The sequence below is a fragment of the Chlorocebus sabaeus genome, chromosome 21 (genome assembly GCF_047675955.1).
Source record: "Chlorocebus sabaeus isolate Y175 chromosome 21, mChlSab1.0.hap1, whole genome shotgun sequence".
NCBI lineage: Eukaryota > Metazoa > Chordata > Mammalia > Primates > Cercopithecidae > Chlorocebus > Chlorocebus sabaeus.
In genome coordinates this window covers 127,718,859-127,739,849 of record NC_132924.1, presented here as the reverse complement: position 1 = coordinate 127,739,849, position 20,991 = coordinate 127,718,859, and the positions used below count along the sequence as shown (strand labels likewise).

The window sequence follows — 20,991 nt, the reverse complement described above, 5'->3', positions numbered from 1 at the left end:
GCAAGTCGAATATTTTTACGGATTGCTGAGATACCCACCTCCACAGCTTCGGATATGGGTGAGACGCTATTGGTCTTCCTGGAGCCCACGCGGAACTTGGCAGCCTTGTAGATCTTCCAGTACACGAAGAGCACCACACAGAGCGGCAGGTAGAAGGCGCCTACGGTGGAGAACACTGCGTAGGAAGGCTCGCGGCTTACCTGGCACTCCTCGCTGCCCTCAGAGTACGTCTCTCCCCAGCCAAAAAGCAGCGGTGCCAGAGAGATGACAGCGGAGAGTGCCCAGGTGAGCGCGATCATGACGTTGGAGATGCACTTGCGGGTGCGGAGCGTGTATTCCAGGTGGCGCGTGATGGACCAGTAGCGGTCCAGGGCTATGGCCGTCACGTTCCAGATGCTGGCCGTGCAGCAGAGCACGTCGCACGCGATCCACAGCTGGCATAGCCGCCGACCCAGCTGCCAGCGGCGCCCAGACAGCTCGTGCACCAGGCTCAGCGGCATGACCAGCGCAGCCACCAGGACGTCCGAGATGGCCATGGACGCCACCAGATTGTGGGGCACGCGGTGGAAGGTGCGTACACGGAGGATGGTCGCCAGCACCAGCAGGTTCCAGGCGAACGTCGCCGCCACCAGAAAGCCCAGCAAGGTGAGAATAAGCACTCCGAAGACCGAGAGCAGGGGTGAGCTGGGGCGCAGATCGTCTTTGCCGAGGCTGCGGTTGGTCTCCAAAGGGGAGGGGGTGGAAAGGGAAAAGGAGGTTAGGTTCACAGGTAAATCCATCTCTGGGTCAGGAGACCGGCCTGGGGTCCTTGCAGAAGGGGTGTTCAGGAGGACTTAAGGTGGCCGCTGTGCCCAGAGCCAATCCGGATGTTTGCAAACTCTGGCCAGTGGTAGAGTTTCTGGAAAGTGCCTGTGAATTTGGTCCCAGTATCCTGCTAGTGAGCATCCGTTGGAGATGGTGAGGTTGCAAGCGCGGCAGGTCTGAAGCCCTCAGAGGCTAAGGAAGCAGAGGCGAGGGGCTGCGTGTTGCAGTCAGGGCCCGCCTAAGCTGTCAGGAGCCCAGCGCTCCTCGCCTTGGTGGAAAAGGCTGTCTGGCCGCCCAGAGCCGAGCATCTCCCAGATCGGGGAGAAGCTGGGCGGCCAGCCGCGTGTGGGTGCAGGAGAGGGGCTGGTGCGTCAGAGCAGTCGCTCTCACCGCGTTGCCTCCCTGCCCACCCGTCTCTCTAGGCAGTCGGCTGCAGCCTTAACCCCGTGCTAGGGAAGCCAGTTTTGGGGGGACCTGCTTTCTGGGACCTGCCTTCTGTCCCAGTTGCCCCCGCCACCCCGTCTGAGGCTGCGGCTCCGGAGAGCGAATGCTGGCGCGCCCACCGAGACCTGCCTTATCAAAGCGGAGATCTAGCCCTACGTAAGCCATCAGCTGATAAGGCCGTCTCTCCCCGCCTCCTGGCTCGGAGTGCGGGGCTTTGGGGCTGTCCGCGGTGCTGCTGCTCTCCCCTTGCCCGGAGGCTCCCAGTGCAGGCCACCACTTGTGGTGCTGTCCGCGGTGCTGCCGCCTCTCCCCGCCCGGGCGCAGGAGGGTTGGCGCTGTCCACGGTGCTGCCGCTCTTGCCTGAAATGGGTTCGCCACGTGGAACAAGTTGACCAATGAACTTTCCTCAAAACGTTCCCCTAGCCATCCACACACGTCCCACTAGGGGTGGTCTGGAGGCCCTAGATACTGCTTTCTCAGCTTTCCGTAAGTATTTGCTCTTCCAAGAGTTCCGAGTTAGGGGTCTAAGATAGTTTCACTAACTTTTGTTCTCCGGAAGATTTCAGCACATGATTGCTTTCTTCTTACCCAGTTCTCAGTTGCTTCCCTTAAGGGTTGTTTTCCTTAAAGGAGGAGAAGCAAGACAGCAGTTGCTGCTGTTCCGAGAGATGGCTGTCGTGTTGGAGCTAGAATGCTTCACCTGACTCCAACATGAATGACTGAAGAATGTTTTCTCTGCTCAGAGTCATAAGGCAGCTAGGTAGTCTCCAGTGGTCCCTACTAAATTTGCTTCCTGAGAAGGAAAAATTGGAGTATAAGTTATTATAAGAGCTCCATATCACTCAAAAGAAAGAGGTTCTCCCCTCACACATGCACACAAAACAACCACAGAAATTGAGAAAATATCAGAAGCTTCTAACCAGAAATTATGATTTAAAGCACTTCATAAATAGGCACATGATAAAGCAATATAAAAAAAAGCTGAAATTTTTAAAATGATGTGATAGAAATGGCAGAAAAAAAGTAAGGTGTTAATAAACTTTGTTTTTAAGTATATAAAATGAGTGTCGTGAAATCCTGTGCATTTACAAGTAAATTTAGTCAGAAACATTTTAGCTGTTTAAAGATTAGCAACATGTGTTGATATAAGATTTTGTTTTTTGCAGAGTAAAACAAGTATCAGGCGAATGCACTGAGAAAATAGAAAGTCCTCCACTGGAACCCAGAAGATGGGACAACATCATTAAATACAGGATTATTCACAGGTCTGTTTCAAACACCACTTAAAAACAGCTGACGGTGACTACTTGTATGCAGTGCAACTGTGCATGGCCCCAATCAAGAAGCAAGTTTGTGCTTGTTTAGGGCACATCACCTTCTTGAGGCCATGGAACTAATGGGAATGAGATGTAAACTATGATTCCTCTTATTTGAAAAAAGTTCTGCTTCTAGTCTCAGGGCCTGTGACCTGGAGGAATGGATGAGCTGTGTTGCCCATAGGCAGGCCTCAATGGATCTCTCTATACAAATCTCGAAAGGCATTGTGGGCTGGTGATTGTATTTCCTACTGATTCCCCAGGCCACAGCTGTCTGTATTGATAGCTAAGTGAGCAACAGAACAGTTAATAGGAACAAAGCCAAGGATAACTGAGGATAATTTGTGAAAAATAGAGTGTCATAAAGTTAGAGCCTGAATAGAATATTTCCACAAAGAGGAGATCCAATGGAGCATTTCCAGAGGGGACAAACCTTGTTCAGAAAGTCTGGTTTATCTCTTAAAACTACACAAATAAAAAAATCATAATATTTCAGCTTCATCTTAAAGCATAGGCCCAATTTTATCTTGAAAAACACTGAAAAGGAAAAAATCTGAAAAGGTATAAAACTCCCATCTGCCATATGGTGCCTCTGAAATGGCAGTATTGGGAAATATAATTTCCTGGGTTGTCACCTGATATGGGTTAAATTGTGTCTCTCCCTCCCCCTCCCTTACCCCCTGCCAGATTTATATATGGAAGTCCTAACCCTTAGAACCTCACAATGTGACTATATTTAGAAATAAGGTCTTTAAAGGGATGATTAAGTTAAAATGAGGCCATAGGATAGGGTCTCACTCAATCTGACTGACACCCTTATGAAAAGAGGAAATTTAGACATGCAAAGAGACACTAAGGATGGGTGTGCACAGGACAGACCCTGTGAGAATAAAGTGAGGAGGTGGCCATCTACAAGGCAAGGAGAGAGATATTAGAAGATACCAGAATTGGAAGATTAGAAGATATCAAGATTGGATTTCCAGCTGCCAGAACTAGGAACAAATAAATTTCTAGTGTGAGCCACTCAGTCTGTGGTACTTTTTTATGGCAGCCCTAGCACGCTAATATACCATGTGACAAAAGATAGTAGCAAAAGATACAACCACATAACTGAACGAGGTGCTACACTGGGGGCAGAGGGAATTATAGACATATAAACACATCATGGGACATCCACTAAAACTTTTCCTTTACAAAATGTAATTTGCAGCCATCTAGCAATCATTTGAGTGCAGAATCAGTTGTCTATTGAGGTTACCTATGGTTTGTAATCAAGTAATGTCATTGGCATATAGAAAAATACTTATTTTAGATTTTCCATAATGGGAAGGTATGTATCTATTTCATTTAAGTAGGAGCTCATTTTGTTGTTTTGTTGTTGTTTTTGCTTCTGTTTTTTGAGACAGAGTCTCGCTCTGTCGTCCAGGCTGGAGTGCAGTGGCACGATCTCGGCTCACTGCAGCTTCTGTCTTCCGGGTTCAAGCAATTCCCAGCTAACTTTTTCATAATTTTAGTAGAGATAGGGGTTTTACCATGTTGGCCAGGCTGGTCTCGAACTCCTGACCTCAAGTGATCCACCCCCGTCAGCCTCCCAAACTGTTGGAATTATAGGCCTAAGCCACCACGCCTGACCAAGACCGGCGAATTTTAATCTAACAGCATACAAAACATGCGAGATACAATTTCAGATCCCACATCACAGCAAACTTTTAAGGTACTACCACTCATTGGGTTTTAATACAGCATCACAGAAAAAATATCCATAATGATCTGAAAAGAGTATTAAAATACTCTATTTTCAGCTGTATATCTGTATGAAAGTAGATGTTCTTCACAATCTTAAACTAAAATAGCATATCCCAACAGATGGAACGTAGAAACATTTGTTCCAGATGTCTTGAAGAGATTTGCAAAAATGTTAAACAAGGTCTTTCAGAAAAATTTTGTGGAAAATAATTATTTTTCATAATGAGGTGTCATTTATATAAACTTGTAATGGGCTTATTATTTTATGTTTAATAAATAAATACACAAATATGTTGAAAATGTCTCCAGTTTATTTTCCAGTAAATATTAATGTGTATAACCCATGTAAACAAAAGCTCCTTGGGGTATTCAATTTTAAAGAATATGAAAGGGTCCTGAGACCACAGCGTTTGAAAATTGCTGTCATCAGAACATCACACTGATCCACCGTGTTGATGTGGGATGTTAATAAGACAAGCAAGAAAAGAAGTCTCAAGTTTGTTAGAGTCCTCGGTAAAATACGTGTGCTCCAAAATGTGAGAAATAATTTTGTCTTTGAAGAATCGGACACCCACGACGTCATTGATGATGTTAGGGCTTCAGTGGCCCGGAGTGTGACAGGGTATTCCTTTCATTATAAAAAATATACATATTGCATCTGGTACCTCCCCCTACTGGAAAGGAAACCTAATGCTTGGTCAGCACTTTGAATGCCAGAGGCAGCTGCTCTGATTCACATCCTGGTGATGTGGAAAGGCTGCCAGGTTCAGTTGGGGCTAAGAGCAGGAAATGGCTCTAGCAGAAGTCCTGGCTGCAGTGAAAGCAGCCCTACTGCTTGGGCTTTCTGATTTGCAAAGTTTATGTTACTAGGAGTACCTGTAATGGGGAAAAAAAACTCCATGAGGATTTTATGATACACACTAGTAAAAGAGTCACAGTATAGACCCCGAGGGTTCTGGAGGAACGTCATCCCATCTACAACAGGAAACATTACACTGTTGGAAAAGCAGTTTGTGTAAGCCAGGGCTCTGGCAGAAATAGAGCATCTGAGTATGAGACATTAAGTGACGCTGGAGCAAAATATAACCATCAAGATGTGGAATTTTGCAGACCCACCCACAAGATTGGGTGGACTCAGCAGCAAAACAGCATGAAAGAGAAGTGGTGCAGAGCAGAGCTGGAGGGTGCAAGCCAGCTCCACAAGAGGTGGCCCAGGCCACCCTGCTGCCTGTCATCACTGTACAAGCATCTACCCCTCAGCTCAAAGCCCTGGCTGCATGTCCAGCTGATGGGGCACCAGCAGGGCTGAGAGGGATTCACAGGTGGGTCAGCCTGCTGTGTTGGTGCAAGTCAGAAAGAAGACTGCTGCTGTCTCGTGTCTACTCTGGGTGGCCTTGGGAGACAGCAGTCAGGGGAGACCCTTCCAAGGGGCAGAGCTCTAGGTGCTGCACTTGATCTTCCATTTTGTGTGGAAAGGGGAACAGCCTGAAGGAAGACTGGATACAGACTCATAAGCAGTGGCTAAAGGTCTGGAAGGTGAATGACTGGAAGGAAGGAGGTCTGTGAAAGAGGCTTGTAGATGAACCAAAGGGAATAAGGACAAAGTGTAGATGTTTTTATCACTTTTAACATCCTCCAGAAAGCATCTACTGCAGAATGGAACACTGGCGACAGGATGGCTCAGTCCACCGGTGACAGCCTGTCACTTGTCCACCCCAGTTCAGCACAATAGTTGAGTGGAGTAGCCATGGTGGCTGGGAGGGAAGCCATGCATGGCTGAAGCAGCATGGTGTCTCTCAGCAATCATGGTCTAGTTACTGCTGCCTAACATCCAACCTGCCAGTCATGGAGACCAGTGCTGAACCCCCAAATTGGCATATCCCCTAGGGAGATCATCAGCCACCTTGAAGGGCAGCTATTCATCGGCAGGGATGGGTCTGCCTCTCCTGCCTGAGGGGTCTCAGCCAGATCACTCTCCAAGGACCTTTGTAAGTTTCCGTCCTCTGATACAGGATTGCATTCAGCATCCTTGTGAACCAGTGACCCCACTTTACAGCAATGAGCACATGGCCTTGGGTCCCTTCACAGACCACTTGTTGCAAGTTGAGCTGCACTTCTCCCCAAGTGAGAAAAAAGAAGTGTTGAAGTCCTCACCCCTGGTATCTGTGAATCTGACCTTCTCTGTAAATAGGGTCTTGGCTAATGTAATCAAGTTAAGATTGTACTGGATTAATGTGGACCCTAAATCCAATGACAGTGACCTCATAAGGAGAGGGAGATGTGAAGATTCAGACACAGAGAGCAAAGGTCATGTGAAGACAGAGCCAAGTGATGCTACCACATGCCAAGGAACACGGAGGATTGCCAGCAACACCAGGAACCAGAGAGGCCAGGAAGGACCCTTCCCTGGAGCCCTCAGGGAGCACAGCCCTACCTGCTGCACCTTGATTTCAGATTTGCAGCCTCCACACTGTTGGAAAATTGATTTCTGTTGTTTTAAGCCCACAGTTTGTGGCACATTGTTACAGCCACCCTGGGAAATTAATACACTATTTTATCCAGAAACTGCCAGCCAGATGGAGTGGGGGGATGGCCTCTCAAGTATGCTAGGGAGATACTACTAGGGGACACTACTCTGCAACACCATCCCTCTACAGATAGTGATACCATAAATCAGTGTCATTTTATGGAGCTGTCCTTAAGGTAGACTATACGGACAGGCCTAGAAACCACGAAATAGAAGCACATCATCATGCTTCCCGTCACAATCAGGGACCACCTGGCAATGTTGTCCTTCTTGTCTATGCAACTTTAGGCTCTGTGGGTCTAGAGGTTCTGGTTCCTAGAGAGACAGAGCTCCCATCAGGTGCCATAGCAATAGTTCAATGCAACTTGTTCACTTTGGGCTGCTCATGCCAAGAGACTAGCAGGCGAAGACAAGAGTCATCAACCTGACAGGGATAACTGATCATGAGGTGGCAGGGTGCAGCTATGGAGGGAGTAGAGAAGGATGTTGCATTAGCCCATTCTCATGCTGCTATGAAGAAATACCCGAGACTGGATAATTTATAAAGAAAATAGGTTTAACTGATTCACAGTTCCACATGTTTGGAAAGGCTTCAGGAAATGCATAATCACGGCAGAAGGGAAAGCAAACACACCTTCATCACAAGGCGGCAGGAGAGAGAAGTGCCAGCAGGGAAATGCCAGATGCTTACAAAACCATCAAATCTTCCGAGACTCACTCACTGTCACAGGAACAGCACAGGAGAAACCTCCCCCATGATGATATCACTTCCCACTGGGTCCCTCCCACAACATGTGGGGATTATGGGAGCTACAATTCAAGGTGAGATTTGGGTGGAGACACAGCCAAACCATGTCAGATGTGTTTGGAAGCCAAGTGATTAGTGTGGACATGTCATTCTCCAGAATATAAATACATAGATGTGGCAGTCCTGGCATGAAAAGATCTCGATAACCAGTGGGTCAGATCCCTCAGGGATGAGGGTCTTACCTCATGGATGATTCTGACGTCAAGGTCAACAGAGATGCTAGCACAGGTGCAGGAAAACACAGGCAGGTAGTAGAGAAGGGAGATGATGAGTATCTGTCAGACTTGATACCAGCTGCAGCAGTGAGGGTCATGCCTTATCCCACCAACCAGAACCCTGGATGGGAAGAACTCACTGTGAGAATCAAGTGGGCTTGGGAGTATAAGGAGTGGACTGCAGTGGACGCTATGGTATTTTGTCCAGGTTCCTCCCTCTGCACAGATTCTTCCTTCCCTAGATTCTGAGTATCAGCTATTGATGGCTCATAGCTACGTCCTTCATTGGGAGTTGAGCTCTGCTGCATAAAACAGCCTTGCCAATGTTGTCCCATCCCAGCAGGTGACCTGAAACCAGTGACTGACTGATGCAGGGATACAGATTCTCAGCTTCCTTGCCTCAATCTAGGACAGTTCCGATAGGCGACTCCTCAAAGCCCCTGAAGGATCGGTTGAGGTCTCAATTGTAAACACACTGAACATCTATTGCAGTATCCAGCAAGTTCAAATGCTTAGATCAACATAAAATACATAGCCTAGGAGAGTTCATCTTCTGAGGAAAAAAATCAAAATGCATGTGCCACAAAATGACGTTTCAGTCAACAATAGACTACATACACAATGATGGTCCCATAAGATTATGATGGAGCTAAAAAAAAAAAAAAGTCCTATCACCTAATGAGTCATAATAGCACAACATATTACTCACCTGTAATGCTGATGTAAATAGTAACATTGTACACCTTCACAGCATAGGAGCAATAGGCTATCCCATGCAGCCTAAGGTATAATAGGTTATCCCGTATAGTTTTGTATAAATGCACTCTATGATGTTTGCACAACAACAAAATCACTTAACCATGCATTTCTCAGAACATACCCCTATTGTTAAGTGACGCATGACTGTACCTATTTATTGGATAAAGTTACTCACTAGCCTAAACTGAGTAAATTATTGAGATGAGATCACTTGAAGTATCTTATTCTAGAATAGAAATTATTTGTCTCTACTTTATTATTTGCCTCAACTTAGAAATGTCCCACGATGTAAGAGGCTAAACATGAATCTTCAAAGAGTCATTATATTCATAACATTAAATTATTATCTTGGGAAGTGTCTAACAGTGGGATATGTAACATTTCTTGTTAATAGCCAAGTATCTTTTACTCATAGACCAGGTGCACAAACCACAGTTATTCTTGGTTTGCTTTTGCCCCTAGCATTCCTCAGGTATCTGAATTAAAGTGAAAGAAAACAGCAATGTGTGGGGAGAGGGCTGGGGAATAACCAAGGCCCTTTTTCCCCTGCCTCTTTTTAACCAGGCCAATAAGCTGCATCTGCAGTTTACCAGGCACATTTCAGAAAGCTACTTTTATAATAGGCATTTCCTCCTCTTTGGCAGTGCGGTGAAAGTGAGAACGAGTTTGGCATTTTGTGAGGTCAAATCTGTCTTCAGTTACTAGAACCATCTGGCTTTTTGGAGGATGGCCCCAGTACTCAAATGGCTGACTATACTGTTGAGGGAAAGCCATACAGAGAAATACATTTTTATATAAGCTGTTTCTCGCAAAGAAAAGAATGATGGTCCTTGAGGACACCCTGAAGCCCAGAACTTGCATAAGTTGCTCCCACCCCTTCCCTAGCTCTTCCTCCAGCCTGGGAGCTGTGGCAGGTGTCTCTACCCCACTCCACCCCCAGGCGACAGCCACTCCCTCAGGCTCTGCTCCCTCCCCTTCTCCTGGCTTCAAGACTAAAACCAGGGTTAAGGGGTAACATTACCTGGCTAGGCCTGATAAGGGGGAAAATGTCTATAACTGAAGGATTTGCAAGGAGTGTCTACAAGATCCCAGCAAGAATGAAGGGAGGACCCCAGGGACGAGATTTCGAGGGTGATTGACAAATGTCATCAGCTGGAGCAGATATAAAACTGAATAAGGAAGAACTTGTAGATTTGGGAGCACTCTCTCAGGACATGTTTATGGCAGCACAATTCACAATTGCAAAATCGTGGAACCGACCCAAATGCACATCAATCAATGAGTGGATAAAGAAACTGTGGTGTATATATACATGATAAAATACTACTCACCCATAAAAAGGAATGAATTAATGGCATTCTCAGTGACCTGGATGAGATTGGAGACTGTTCTTTTTTCGTTTGTTTGTTTGTTTGAGATGGAGTTTTGCTCCTGTTGCCCAGGCTAGAGTGCAATGGCACGATCTCGGCTCACTGCACCCCCCACCTCCCGGGTTCAAGCGATTCTTCTGCCTCAGCCTCCCAAATAGCTGGGATTACAGGCACCTGCCACCACTTCCGGCTATTCTTTGTATTTTTAGTAAAGACAGGGTTTTACCATGTTGGACAGGCTGGTTTCAAACTCCTAATCTCGGGTGATCCACCCACCTCAGCCTCCCAAAGTGCTGGGATTGCAGGCATGAGCCACTGCACCTGGCCTGGAGAACATTACTGTAAGTGAATTAACTCAGGAATGGAAAACCAAACATCGTATGTTCTCACTAATCTGTGGGAGCTAAGCTACCAGGACGCAAAGGCATAAGAACGACACAATGGACTTCGGGGACTTGGGGGGAAGAGTGGGATGGGGTAAGGGATAAAAGACTACAAATAGGATGCAGCATATATTGCTTGGGTAATGAGTGCACCAAAATCTCACAAATCACCACCAAAGAGCTTACTCATGTAACCAAATACCACCCAATAACCTGTGGAAAAATAAAATAAATAAATAAGCCTAAAAAAGAAAGAACTTGTAGATTTGGGGGCACTCTCTCAGGACATGGAACCAGGAAGGACACCGTGGGGTTTGGCATTCACCACCCGTGTGGCTATCAGCAGCCTGGGGAAAGCGATGGGTAATTAGTTGTGGAAATCCTGAGCTGCCTTGGCAGATGGGAGAGGAAGGAATAAAAGGCCGAGGGAAGTGGGCTTCTGGGACAGATAGATTATGTAAGGCTGGAAGATTCAGAGGATTACATTCCTGGGGGACCCAGAGGAAGCCCCCTTCACCGAGGCCTTCAAGAAAGAACTAGTGAAAAGCTCAGTGGTAGATCCCCTCGGAGGCCAGGAATGATGGTAAGCGGCGGATCACCCACACCCTGAGATCACAAATATCCACGGATCACACACACCCTGAGTTCACCAATATCCACGGATCACACACACCCTGAGTTCACCAATATCCACGGATCACACACACACTGAGTTCACCAATATCCACGGATCACACACACCCTGAGTTCACCAATATCCACGGGTCACACACACCCTGAGTTCACCAATATCCACGGATCACACACACCCTGAGTTCACCAATATCCACGGGTCACACACACCCTGAGTTCACCAATATCCACGGATGACACACACCCTGAGTTCACCAATATCCACGGATCACACACACCCTGAGTTCACCAATATCCACGGATCACACACACCCTGAGTTCACCAATATCCACGGATCACACACACCCTGAGTTCACCAATATCCACGGGTCACACACACCCTGAGTTCACCAATATCCACGGGTCACACACACCCTGAGTTCACCAATATCCACGGGTCACACACACCCTGAGTTCACCAATATCCACGGATCACACACACCCTGAGTTCACCAATATCCACGGATCACACACACCCTGAGTTCACCAATATCCACGGATCACACACACCCTGAGTTCACCAATATCCACGGGTCACACACACCCTGAGTTCACCAATATCCACGGATCACACACACCCTGAGTTCACCAATATCCACGGGTCACACACACCCTGAGTTCACCAATATCCATGGGTCACACACACCCTGAGTTCACCAATATCCATGGGTCACACACACCCTGAGTTCACCAATATCCACGATCACACACACCCTGAGTTCACCAATATCCACGGATCACACACACCCTGAGTTCACCAATATCCACGGATCACACACACCCTGAGTTCACCAATATCCATGGGTCACACACACCCTGAGTTCACCAATATCCACGATCACACACACCCTGAGTTCACCAATATCCATGGGTCACACACACCCTGAGTTCACAAATATCCACGGGTCACACACACCCTGAGTTCACCAATATCCACGGATCACACACACCCTGAGTTCACCAATATCCACGGATCACACACACACTGAGTTCACCAATATCCATGGGTCACACACACCCTGAGTTCACCAATATCCACGATCACACACACCCTGAGTTCACCAATATCCACGGATCACACACACCCTGAGTTCACAAATATCCACGGGTCACACACACCCTGAGTTCACCAATATCCACGGATCACACACACCCTGAGTTCACCAATATCCACGGATCACACACACCCTGAGTTCACCAATATCCACGATCACACACACCCTGAGTTCACCAATATCCACGGATCACACACACCCTGAGTTCACAAATATCCACGATCACACACACCCTGAGTTCACCAATATCCATGGGTCACACACACCCTGAGTTCACCAATATCCACGGATCACACACACCGTGAGTTCACAAATATCCATGATCACACACACCCTGAGTTCACCAATATCCACGGATCACACACACCGTGAGTTCACAAATACCCATGCAGATGATGTCGTGTCAAGCGGCAGGGGCCAGGCACAGGCACTTGGTCACCAGAAGCTAGAAGCTCACGGTGACCATAATCCAAGGAGCTGTGGCCAAGGGGGCTTGACCCCCTGGGATATGGGGAGAGGATGAAGAGAACACGGCACCCCCAAGGCCAAAATAAGCCGGCCAGCAGCCAGGGTGCTGCTTTGACTTCTACCACCCAAATCAGAAAAACCTAAAAGCCACAATCCCTTGCAGACTGAGACCAGTTTCCAGAGCTAGAACCCACTGACTAAAAAGGAGGTCGAGTCCTAGCAGGAAGGACCCGGCAATATCATGTCTCGTATATGCCATCACAATTCCCCTAGTCCTTTCCCAGAGAGACCCACAGCCACCTCCTCAAGTGGCTGAATACAACCAAAAGCATAATGCCCACACATGTTGAGGATTAGTATACCCAGGATCACCCATTTGTTATTAAAGCTTTCTAAATTCCCCTCACCCTCAGCTCTCACCTTAGCAGGTTACCTGGTGGTGTCCGTTGAACCTCAGTTCCTGAGGGGTCTGGACTCTTGGGAATCATACCTGCCCCAGACAGCAGCACCTGCCTGCTCCCAGGTACAATGAGGACCCAGAAGTGGAGTCCTTTTCTTTCCAGCCCCGTGACCAGAGACCACCAATCCACGCATCCTCACATCAGGCCACACTCAGTGGATTACTAGGTACTTTGGTTGCCTCTTCTTCACCCTATTGATGAGAAAGTGATACCCTACCCTAAACAGTATAAGATGGCAGAACACGTGACACCTGGCCCTGGACAGACATGATCAATGGCAGTTTCTCAGTCACATAGACTCACAGCCCAGGGAGGAGGTCCCTGTGCCACATGAGGCCGCACTTGGGAGCAGAGTGCACTGGTCGGGGGAGGGGGAAGAAGGCTTTGTAGTGATAGGGGGTGGGCAGGTTGATAAGGAGGGTATTTTGGTGGCTTATTCCAGGAGAAGAATGTGAACAGCCTGTTTGAATAATTACAATAGTTGGCTGGAAGGTGGAACCCATCATGTTGAGGGCCAGGTGGGATGCAGCCCGCCCACCTGCTGGGAGAACTACCTGGGTAGGAGTCTTTCCCACTGGGGGGTGGAGATGGTGAGTATCTGGGGACAGAAGAGGACCTCAGGGGTTAGACCTTGGAGCCCTGGAGGCCCAAAGGTGTCAAGGCAGCATTTGAACTTATATGTCTTACAATATGCCAGGTGTCCTACTTAAATAGCTTCAACCATTGGGGAAAGTTCTTCTATCTGCAGTCTTTCAAGGGCATCCCTGAATGTGACTGTAACACAGCTGTCATGCATTTGCACCCATATAATGAGCCAAGTGAATCATCAACCAAGCTCAGGTTTCTCCTTCCTCCTCCTTCACTGATCATATGGGAGCTCCAACAACGCCGTAGCAGGAACTGGGGCAGTGGCTGTGGTGGAACTGCGATGGGCAAGGAGGGGGTTTGAGCTACCTGCTCATGCAAGCAGGCCCCTGGAGCTATTGTGGGTCCATGCCTCCACCTACCTTTTCTTTCAGGCAAAGCCAGCAAAGAGATTAATTTCTGGAAATTTCGTCCCATGGGAAGATGGTCATTGATTCCTGTGTTTCAGAATCACACCTAATTGGGGCCTTAAGGCAGCAACGGTCCTCTGCCAGCGGGTGCCAACACATGCCACAGACCCTGCAGTGAAGAGGCTGCACGTTTTTTCTATTAACTGATCAACAGTGAAAACGCCATGAGGCAATGGGTGTGAGTGGAGGGAGAGGCTGTGGTGATAGGAGCAGGCAGCAGGGGGGCCTGAGTCATCTGCCCATGGCATTTGCTTAGCATTCTGATGTGCTCAGTGCCTAGTCTCCCAGGCTATTTCTGTTTAATAATTGAATGCTTCCATGCGTGCCACCTTGATGATTCTGGCTTCTGATCGATCCACCTGTTTGCAATGATTAGTTAGGTTGCTTTCACTGCAATTTGGACTTAATGAAGAGCTCTCTTTTTCTCCTTCCCTTAAAACTGGCAGCCCTATTAGTTACTTAGGGTAGATGCACCTGATAGCAATAATGTAACTTAAGCAGACCCTAAGAATGACCCCATATGGCAGACACACCTGTGTTCAGAGTGGTGCGTGAGGACAATCTGGGGATTCATTCCTCGGCTATGAGGAATATCTGAGTACCTGAACTCTCCCACAGAATGCAGACAATGCAGGGGTTCAAGCCCCTTTATTTTGGGTTAAATGGAGGTTTCCAGGTAGAGGTTGCTAGAAGGAGGTGTGAAGGGAAAGTCTTGGGGCCCAAAAATCTCTAAGCTAAAGGGAAAAGTCAAGCTGGGAACTGCTCAGGGCAAACCTGCCTCCTACTCTATCCAAAGTCATCCCTCTGCTCACTGAGATAGACACATGATTGCCTCCTTTGGAGAGGTCAATCAGAAACTCAAAAGAATGCAACCACTTGTCTCCCACCTACCTGTGACCGGGAAGCCCCCTCCCTGCTTCGAGTTGTCTCTGCTTTTCTGGACAGAACCATTGTACTTCTTACATATATTGATTGATGTCTCACGTCTCCCTAAAATGTATAAAACCAAGCTGTGCCCTGGCCACCTTGGACACGTGTCATCAGGACCTCCTGAGGCTGTGTCATGGGCAGGCATACTCAACTTTGGCAAAATAAACTTTCTAAATTAACTGAGACCATCTCAGCTATTGGGGGGTTCGCAGAGGGTGTTGTGAAAATGTCCTGTAAACTGCATGCTTTCTGTGGCCAGTAGCAGTTCTCCTCCCTGCCTGCAACCATGGGCCACCCTGTATGTAAGTTCCCCTCAGTAACCCCAACTCTCATTTGTTGGCTCTGGGTCTCATCTTTGGCCTCTTGAACTTGGTGCCGTTCCTATTAAGTTAACAGGAGCCTGGGGCAACAGTTACTTGGAAAATGGGCTAGAGAAATGTAGCCCCAGTTCCAGGACAAGCATTGTACCATTTTCTTCAAGGTGGTATCCTTTCATTTTAGAGGGGATATTCTAATATACCCCATGCTACTAGATGTCCCTCCAGAAACATCTCTTGGGGCTCATGTCCTGTCTTCTAGCAGGCATATTTTTTTGGGATTTCTGTTGAATTTGCTAATTCCTCCTCAGCAGGTGCAGTTGGAATCGCGTTATCAACGTAACGACCATCTGGTATTATCTGGGATGTCAAGTTCCTTCAAGACGATATAATATGGAGGGCAGAAGAATCGAAAAAACCATGACATAACAAAACGAAGGTCAAAGTGGGTTGTTTCTGTTTGTTGTTTGTTTTTGCCAACTCGATTACTGCATACCAGGTTCCAGGGTTTATGTTTATTTACTCCACCAAAAATAAGGCATCTGGGATGACAGCTGCTATCACCATAACCCACATTGATTACCCAAGACCCATTCACTCATCTTTCATGCCAGCCAAGCAGATGATTTAAATAGTGACACCTTAGGAACTGACCCCTTGCACTCTAATCTCCAAAATTCCCTTGGGATTACAAGGGTGCTACAGGGAGCAGTTTCACAGGATTTTACTTAGCCCTTCTTTTCCACACCAATTTTTACTTCACAGATGAGGGAGCTGATGTGGATATTCTGCAACTGATTAAGTGTCTCTATTCTAAGCATTCAGGAGCGGGGTGGGGGCAGCCACGATTTGAGTCCGTGTGCTCACTGGGCCCATAGCAGGATGGACTTGGGCCAAGATTTTATCTCCTGACCTCCATAATCCCCACTCTGACTGGCACAGCGTGGTGGTAGCAGACGCTCCAGAGAGCCACGTTAGTGCAGATACAGTTTCTTATTTGAGTCACCCTGCCCCCAGCAAATTATGAGACAGAATATTGGGTATAAGTAGTTCATTTGGGAGGTTATCTCTGAAAGCAGGAGCAGGGAAGCAGAGAGAGTGGGTGTGAGGAAGGAGTAGCCAATAAAAAGACACTGGAGAAGGCCATGTGCGGTGGCTCATGCTTGTAATCCCAGCACTTTGGGAGGCTGAGGCAGGCGGATCACAAGGTCAGGAGTTCAGGACCAGCCTGGCCAATATAGTGAAATCCTGTCTCTACTAAAAATACAAAAATAAGCCAGGTGTGGTGGCAGGTGCCTGTAATCTCAGCTACTTGGGAGACCGATGCAGGAGAATCGCTTGAACCTGGGAGGTGGAGGTTGCAGTGAGCCAAGATGGTATCACTGCACTCCAGCCTGGGCGACAGAACGAGACTCCATCTCAGAAAAAAAGACACTGGAGAGCTGGTGTCCACTGTGGACAAGCCGGGTGTGCTCCCCCTAAAGTCCATCCCTGAAGGGCAAGAGGCCACAACACTCGCCTATTGGCTCCTGCACCCCGTTGGTTGACGTTTGCTCCCAAGGCGTCACCACCTTGTTTCTGGGAGGCTTCTGCGTGCAGGTGCAGGTTAAGTCCTCAGTCCTCATGGCTGTGGAGCAAGCCCTGAGGCAGGAGGGTGGAGAGAGTGTGGAGTGCCACCCTGTGGGGTACATGAAACTGTCCTGCTGAGCCGCAGCTGAGGTCAGAACTGGACCCCAGAGAAAGGGAACTTCCCCACTGCCAGTGCCTAAATGTCCTGCAGGGGCACGCATTGCCCCTGCACACTGGTAAGGGGCCAGCGGTCTCCCTGAAGACCTTTGAAGGGAGATGTGTAGTTTGCAGGTATGGCCACATTGTGGGGAATTTCCCCAAAGGGGCCCAGCCTTCTATTCAATCAAGAGGCCCCAGGACCAGGAGCAGGTCCGATGAGGGACTTTGAAACTCAGCTGTAGGCTGGGTGCAGTGGCTCACGCCTGTAATCCCAGCACTTTGGGAGGCTGAGGTGGGCAGATCACCTGAGATCAGGAGTTCGAGACCAGCCTGGCCAACATGGTGAAACCCCATCTCTACCGAAAATACAAAAATTAGCCAGGTGTGGTGGTGTCCGCCTGTAGTCCCAGCTACTCAGGAGGCTGAGGCAGAAGAATCGCTTGAGCCGGGGAGGTAGAGGTTGCAGTGAGCAGAGATCGCGCCATTGCACTCCAGCCTGGGCGAGAAGAGCAAAACTCCATCAAAAACAAAAACAAAAAACAAAATTCAGCTGTGGCAACTTGAGTCTAATTTCTGTCCACCAGACCCAGAAACATTTTTATTATTATTATTAAAGTTAACACCTTATTAGATTGCCCATATGTTCTATTCCTAAGGTTCCGTAATTGACAAGCTACCTCCTGGGACCCTGGGATCAAAATGCTTTGATTGTCTCTTTCCCTAGAGCCCATTACATAAATTTTGTCAACCATGTCTCTGACAGTTGTTTCCTCTCTGGGACCCCATGATTTCCATTCAGAACAGGAGCCCAATTCAATGTGTCATTTTTCTTTCATCCTCTCTATCCTACCTACCACAGCTTCCAAGTTTTCAAGGATGGGCTGGGTGCGGTGACTCACACCTATAATCTCACACTTTGGGAGGTGGAGGCCAGCGGAATGCTTGAGCCCAGGAGTTCAAAACTAGCCTGGGCAATGTGGTGAAACCCTGTCTCTACAAAAAATATATATGCACAAAAATTAACTAGGTGTGGTGGTGCGTGCCTGTAGACCCAGCTAGTCAGCAGGCTGAGGTGGGAGGATCATTTGAGCCTGGGACGCAGAGGCTGCGGTGAGCCAAGATCACGCCACTGCACTCCAGTCTGGGTAACAGAGCAGGACCCTATCTCAAGAAAACAAAAACAAAAACAAAAAACAAACCAAAAAAAACTTTTCAAGGCTGTTTCTGCTCCCTGGAACAATGCATTTCTGATTTTTTTCTTTATTAATTTTCTATTTTGGAAAATTTCAAACTTACATAAAACTAAATCAACTGGCATAACACAATTTCACATACTCACCACCATGACACATGGTTCCCTTCAGATGACACCTACTCAGGGGCAAGACTTATAACTTATTTTCATATTTGTTCTCTTATTCTTTGGAAAAATTGCTGGTTTGTGAAAGACTACAGACATTAGGAAGTGACATTTGACCCTGGGCCCCAATGGACAGAAAGCCTCTGGTTCTTCTAAGCATAGATATTGTGATTATATCTAGAACCCATTCTTTTTTTTTTTTTGAGACGGAGTCTTGCTTTGTCGTCCAGGCTGGAGTGCAGTGGCTGGATCTCAGCTCACTGCAAGCTCCGCCTCCCGGGTTTACGCCATTCTCCTGCCTCAGCCTCCCGAGTAGCTGGGACTACAGGCGCCCGCCACCTCGCCCAGCTAGTTTTTTGTATTTTTTGGTAGAGACGGGGTTTCACCGAGTTAGCCAGGATGGTCTCGATCTCCTGACCTCGTGATCCGCCCGTCTCGGCCTCCCAAAGTGCTGGGATTACAGGCTTGAGCCACCGCGCCCGGCCCTCTAGAACCCATTCTATTCTAGTAATTATCTTTTCCATATCTCTTCCTTCAAAAACACTTTTTAACCAAAATATACTTTAATACATTGGGTATCAACACATGAAAACTTTTTAGATAAAAGATTCAAAGGAACAGACGCACATAGTCTGTGGAGACTTGTTCTCATTAATTCTTGTCATCTTCTCCCTTGAACAAGGTTCAGGCATATAAAACACACACACTGTGCTCCTGGAAAAGTGAACAGAAACAGTCCTGATGGGGACAAAGCTCCACGTGACATGACCACAAATCTGGGCAAAATTTCTCTCCTTCCACAGCCCAGAAGACAGCATTGTCCTAAGACTAGACACGGTACTACCAAGACACATCACTGATTCTGAATAATGAGAACACACAGACCCGTGGGGGGAACAACTCACACTGGACCCTCTTGGAGGATGGGGGGTGGAGGGTGGCAGGAGGGAGAGCATCAGGAAGAAGAGCTAGTGGATGCTGGGCTTAATACCTAGGCGATGGGATGATCTGTACAGCAAAGCACCATGGCACACGTTTACCTATGTAACAAACCTGCGCATCCTGCACATGTACCCCAGAACTTAAAATAAAAGTTGAAATCAGAGTGAATCAAATATCTTTACACCCTTGAAGTTTCAAAGCACAATCCACAGTTAAAAATGTAAGCCACAGAGTGCTTTGCAGTGACCTGTATTCTCTGAGACGTGTGTATCCAGCAAATCGTAGCTCAGCACGTGACTTATTCGGAAGGAGTGACACCAGAAACACCGCCGAGATCAGGAAGAAAGCTGACTCTTTGGACTCTTACTCCAAGTCTCCTTGGGCCAGATTTCCAACAGTTGCTCAACTCACTTCTCAGGTCGGAAGTAGCTCCTGGCGTGGTGGCTTATGCCTATAATCCCAGCACTTTGGGAGGCTGAGATGGGCAGATCATTTCAGTGCAGGAGTTTGAGACCAGCCTGGGCAACATGGTGAAACCCCATCTCTACAAAAAATACAAAAATTAGCCAGGCATGGTGGCGTGCACCTGTAGTCCCAGCCACTTGAGAGGCTAAGGTAGGAGGATCCCCTGAGCCCCGGGGAGGCCGAGACTGCAGTGAGCCGTGACAGCACCACTGCACTGCACACTAGCCTGGGCGACAGAGTGAGACCCTGCCTCAAAAAAACAAGAAACAAAAACAAACAAACAAAAGAAGAAGAAGAAGTAGCATGTTGGCAGGGAATGGGGACTGGCACCTGGGGGAGGCAACTGATGGATGGTGTGACATGATAGTGACGGGTGTGAGGAGAGGCAGCAGGCTGGTGCAGTGCAAATATGCATGGAGTCCATGCAGGGTGAACGGCTTTAAAAATGGGTCAAGTTCAGATCCTGTAGGTTGTGAATGTGGAAAGAGTGATTTATCATGGTTCAATAAGAGCTCTAGATGAGCACAGCTTAACCCCAAAGCACATGTTACTCTTTAAGAGGCCAAGCTCTGTAGGGAATGGTTAGAGGATTCCCGTACTAATGTCATGAGTCATCTCCACTCAACTGAGAGGGTGCAACTATGAGCTGAGTTTTCGAATCCCTCCCTGGATGACTTCTCTACTTCTGCTCTCTGCATTGTAGCCATGGCGCTGATTCCTCTGGAAGTCAGCACTGATGCATGGACGGAGCATCAGCCCTGCGGCCTGGATTCCAGTCCTGACCCTGACAGATTAGCTCTGTGACCACTGCTAAATGCTCTCCTCTCACTTACAAAACTGGACAATAGTGCCCGCCCTGCCTCGGAGTCACAGCATGGGGGTAAGGATCAAATGCTCCTGCGGACAGCAATAAGCATCGCAGCCTGAATGCAGCAAAATCTCATCACAGAGTCCTAAGAAACTGACAAAAGCACAATGAGCTCTGCTACCCTGTTCCTTCTAATGAGGTTGATATTGCTCTGTTCTCAAGGTGCTGTGATTTTCCTCAATGCAAAACTCTTCTTTAAAAGAATACATAATACGGCTCGCCAATGGTTAGTGGTCTCTACACTTTAGCCACATTTTCCAATAGTGGGGGTGGGTTTCATGGAGTCCATTCATGCTA

The 20,991-nt window shown here is 47.7% G+C and overlaps 1 protein-coding gene across 3 annotated transcripts in view; it reads right to left on the bottom strand.

Annotated features, from left to right (window-relative positions):
- The window catches only part of HTR5A (5-hydroxytryptamine receptor 5A), an 89,692-nt gene that overhangs the window by 14,513 nt on the left and 54,188 nt on the right, over positions 1-20,991 (bottom strand). For 2 of the 3 annotated variants that reach the window (XM_037991030.2, XM_037991029.2), the window contains exons 3-4: positions 7,828-7,981; positions 39-2,041 (exon numbers count right to left, since the gene is read on the bottom strand). In XM_037991030.2, coding sequence (XP_037846958.1) covers positions 39-779 — 741 coding nt within the window. In that variant the 5' untranslated portion in view covers positions 780-2,041; positions 7,828-7,981. The remainder of the gene's footprint in view (positions 1-38; positions 2,042-7,827; positions 7,982-20,991) is intronic. The other variant, XM_073009544.1, reaches the window with a different exon arrangement.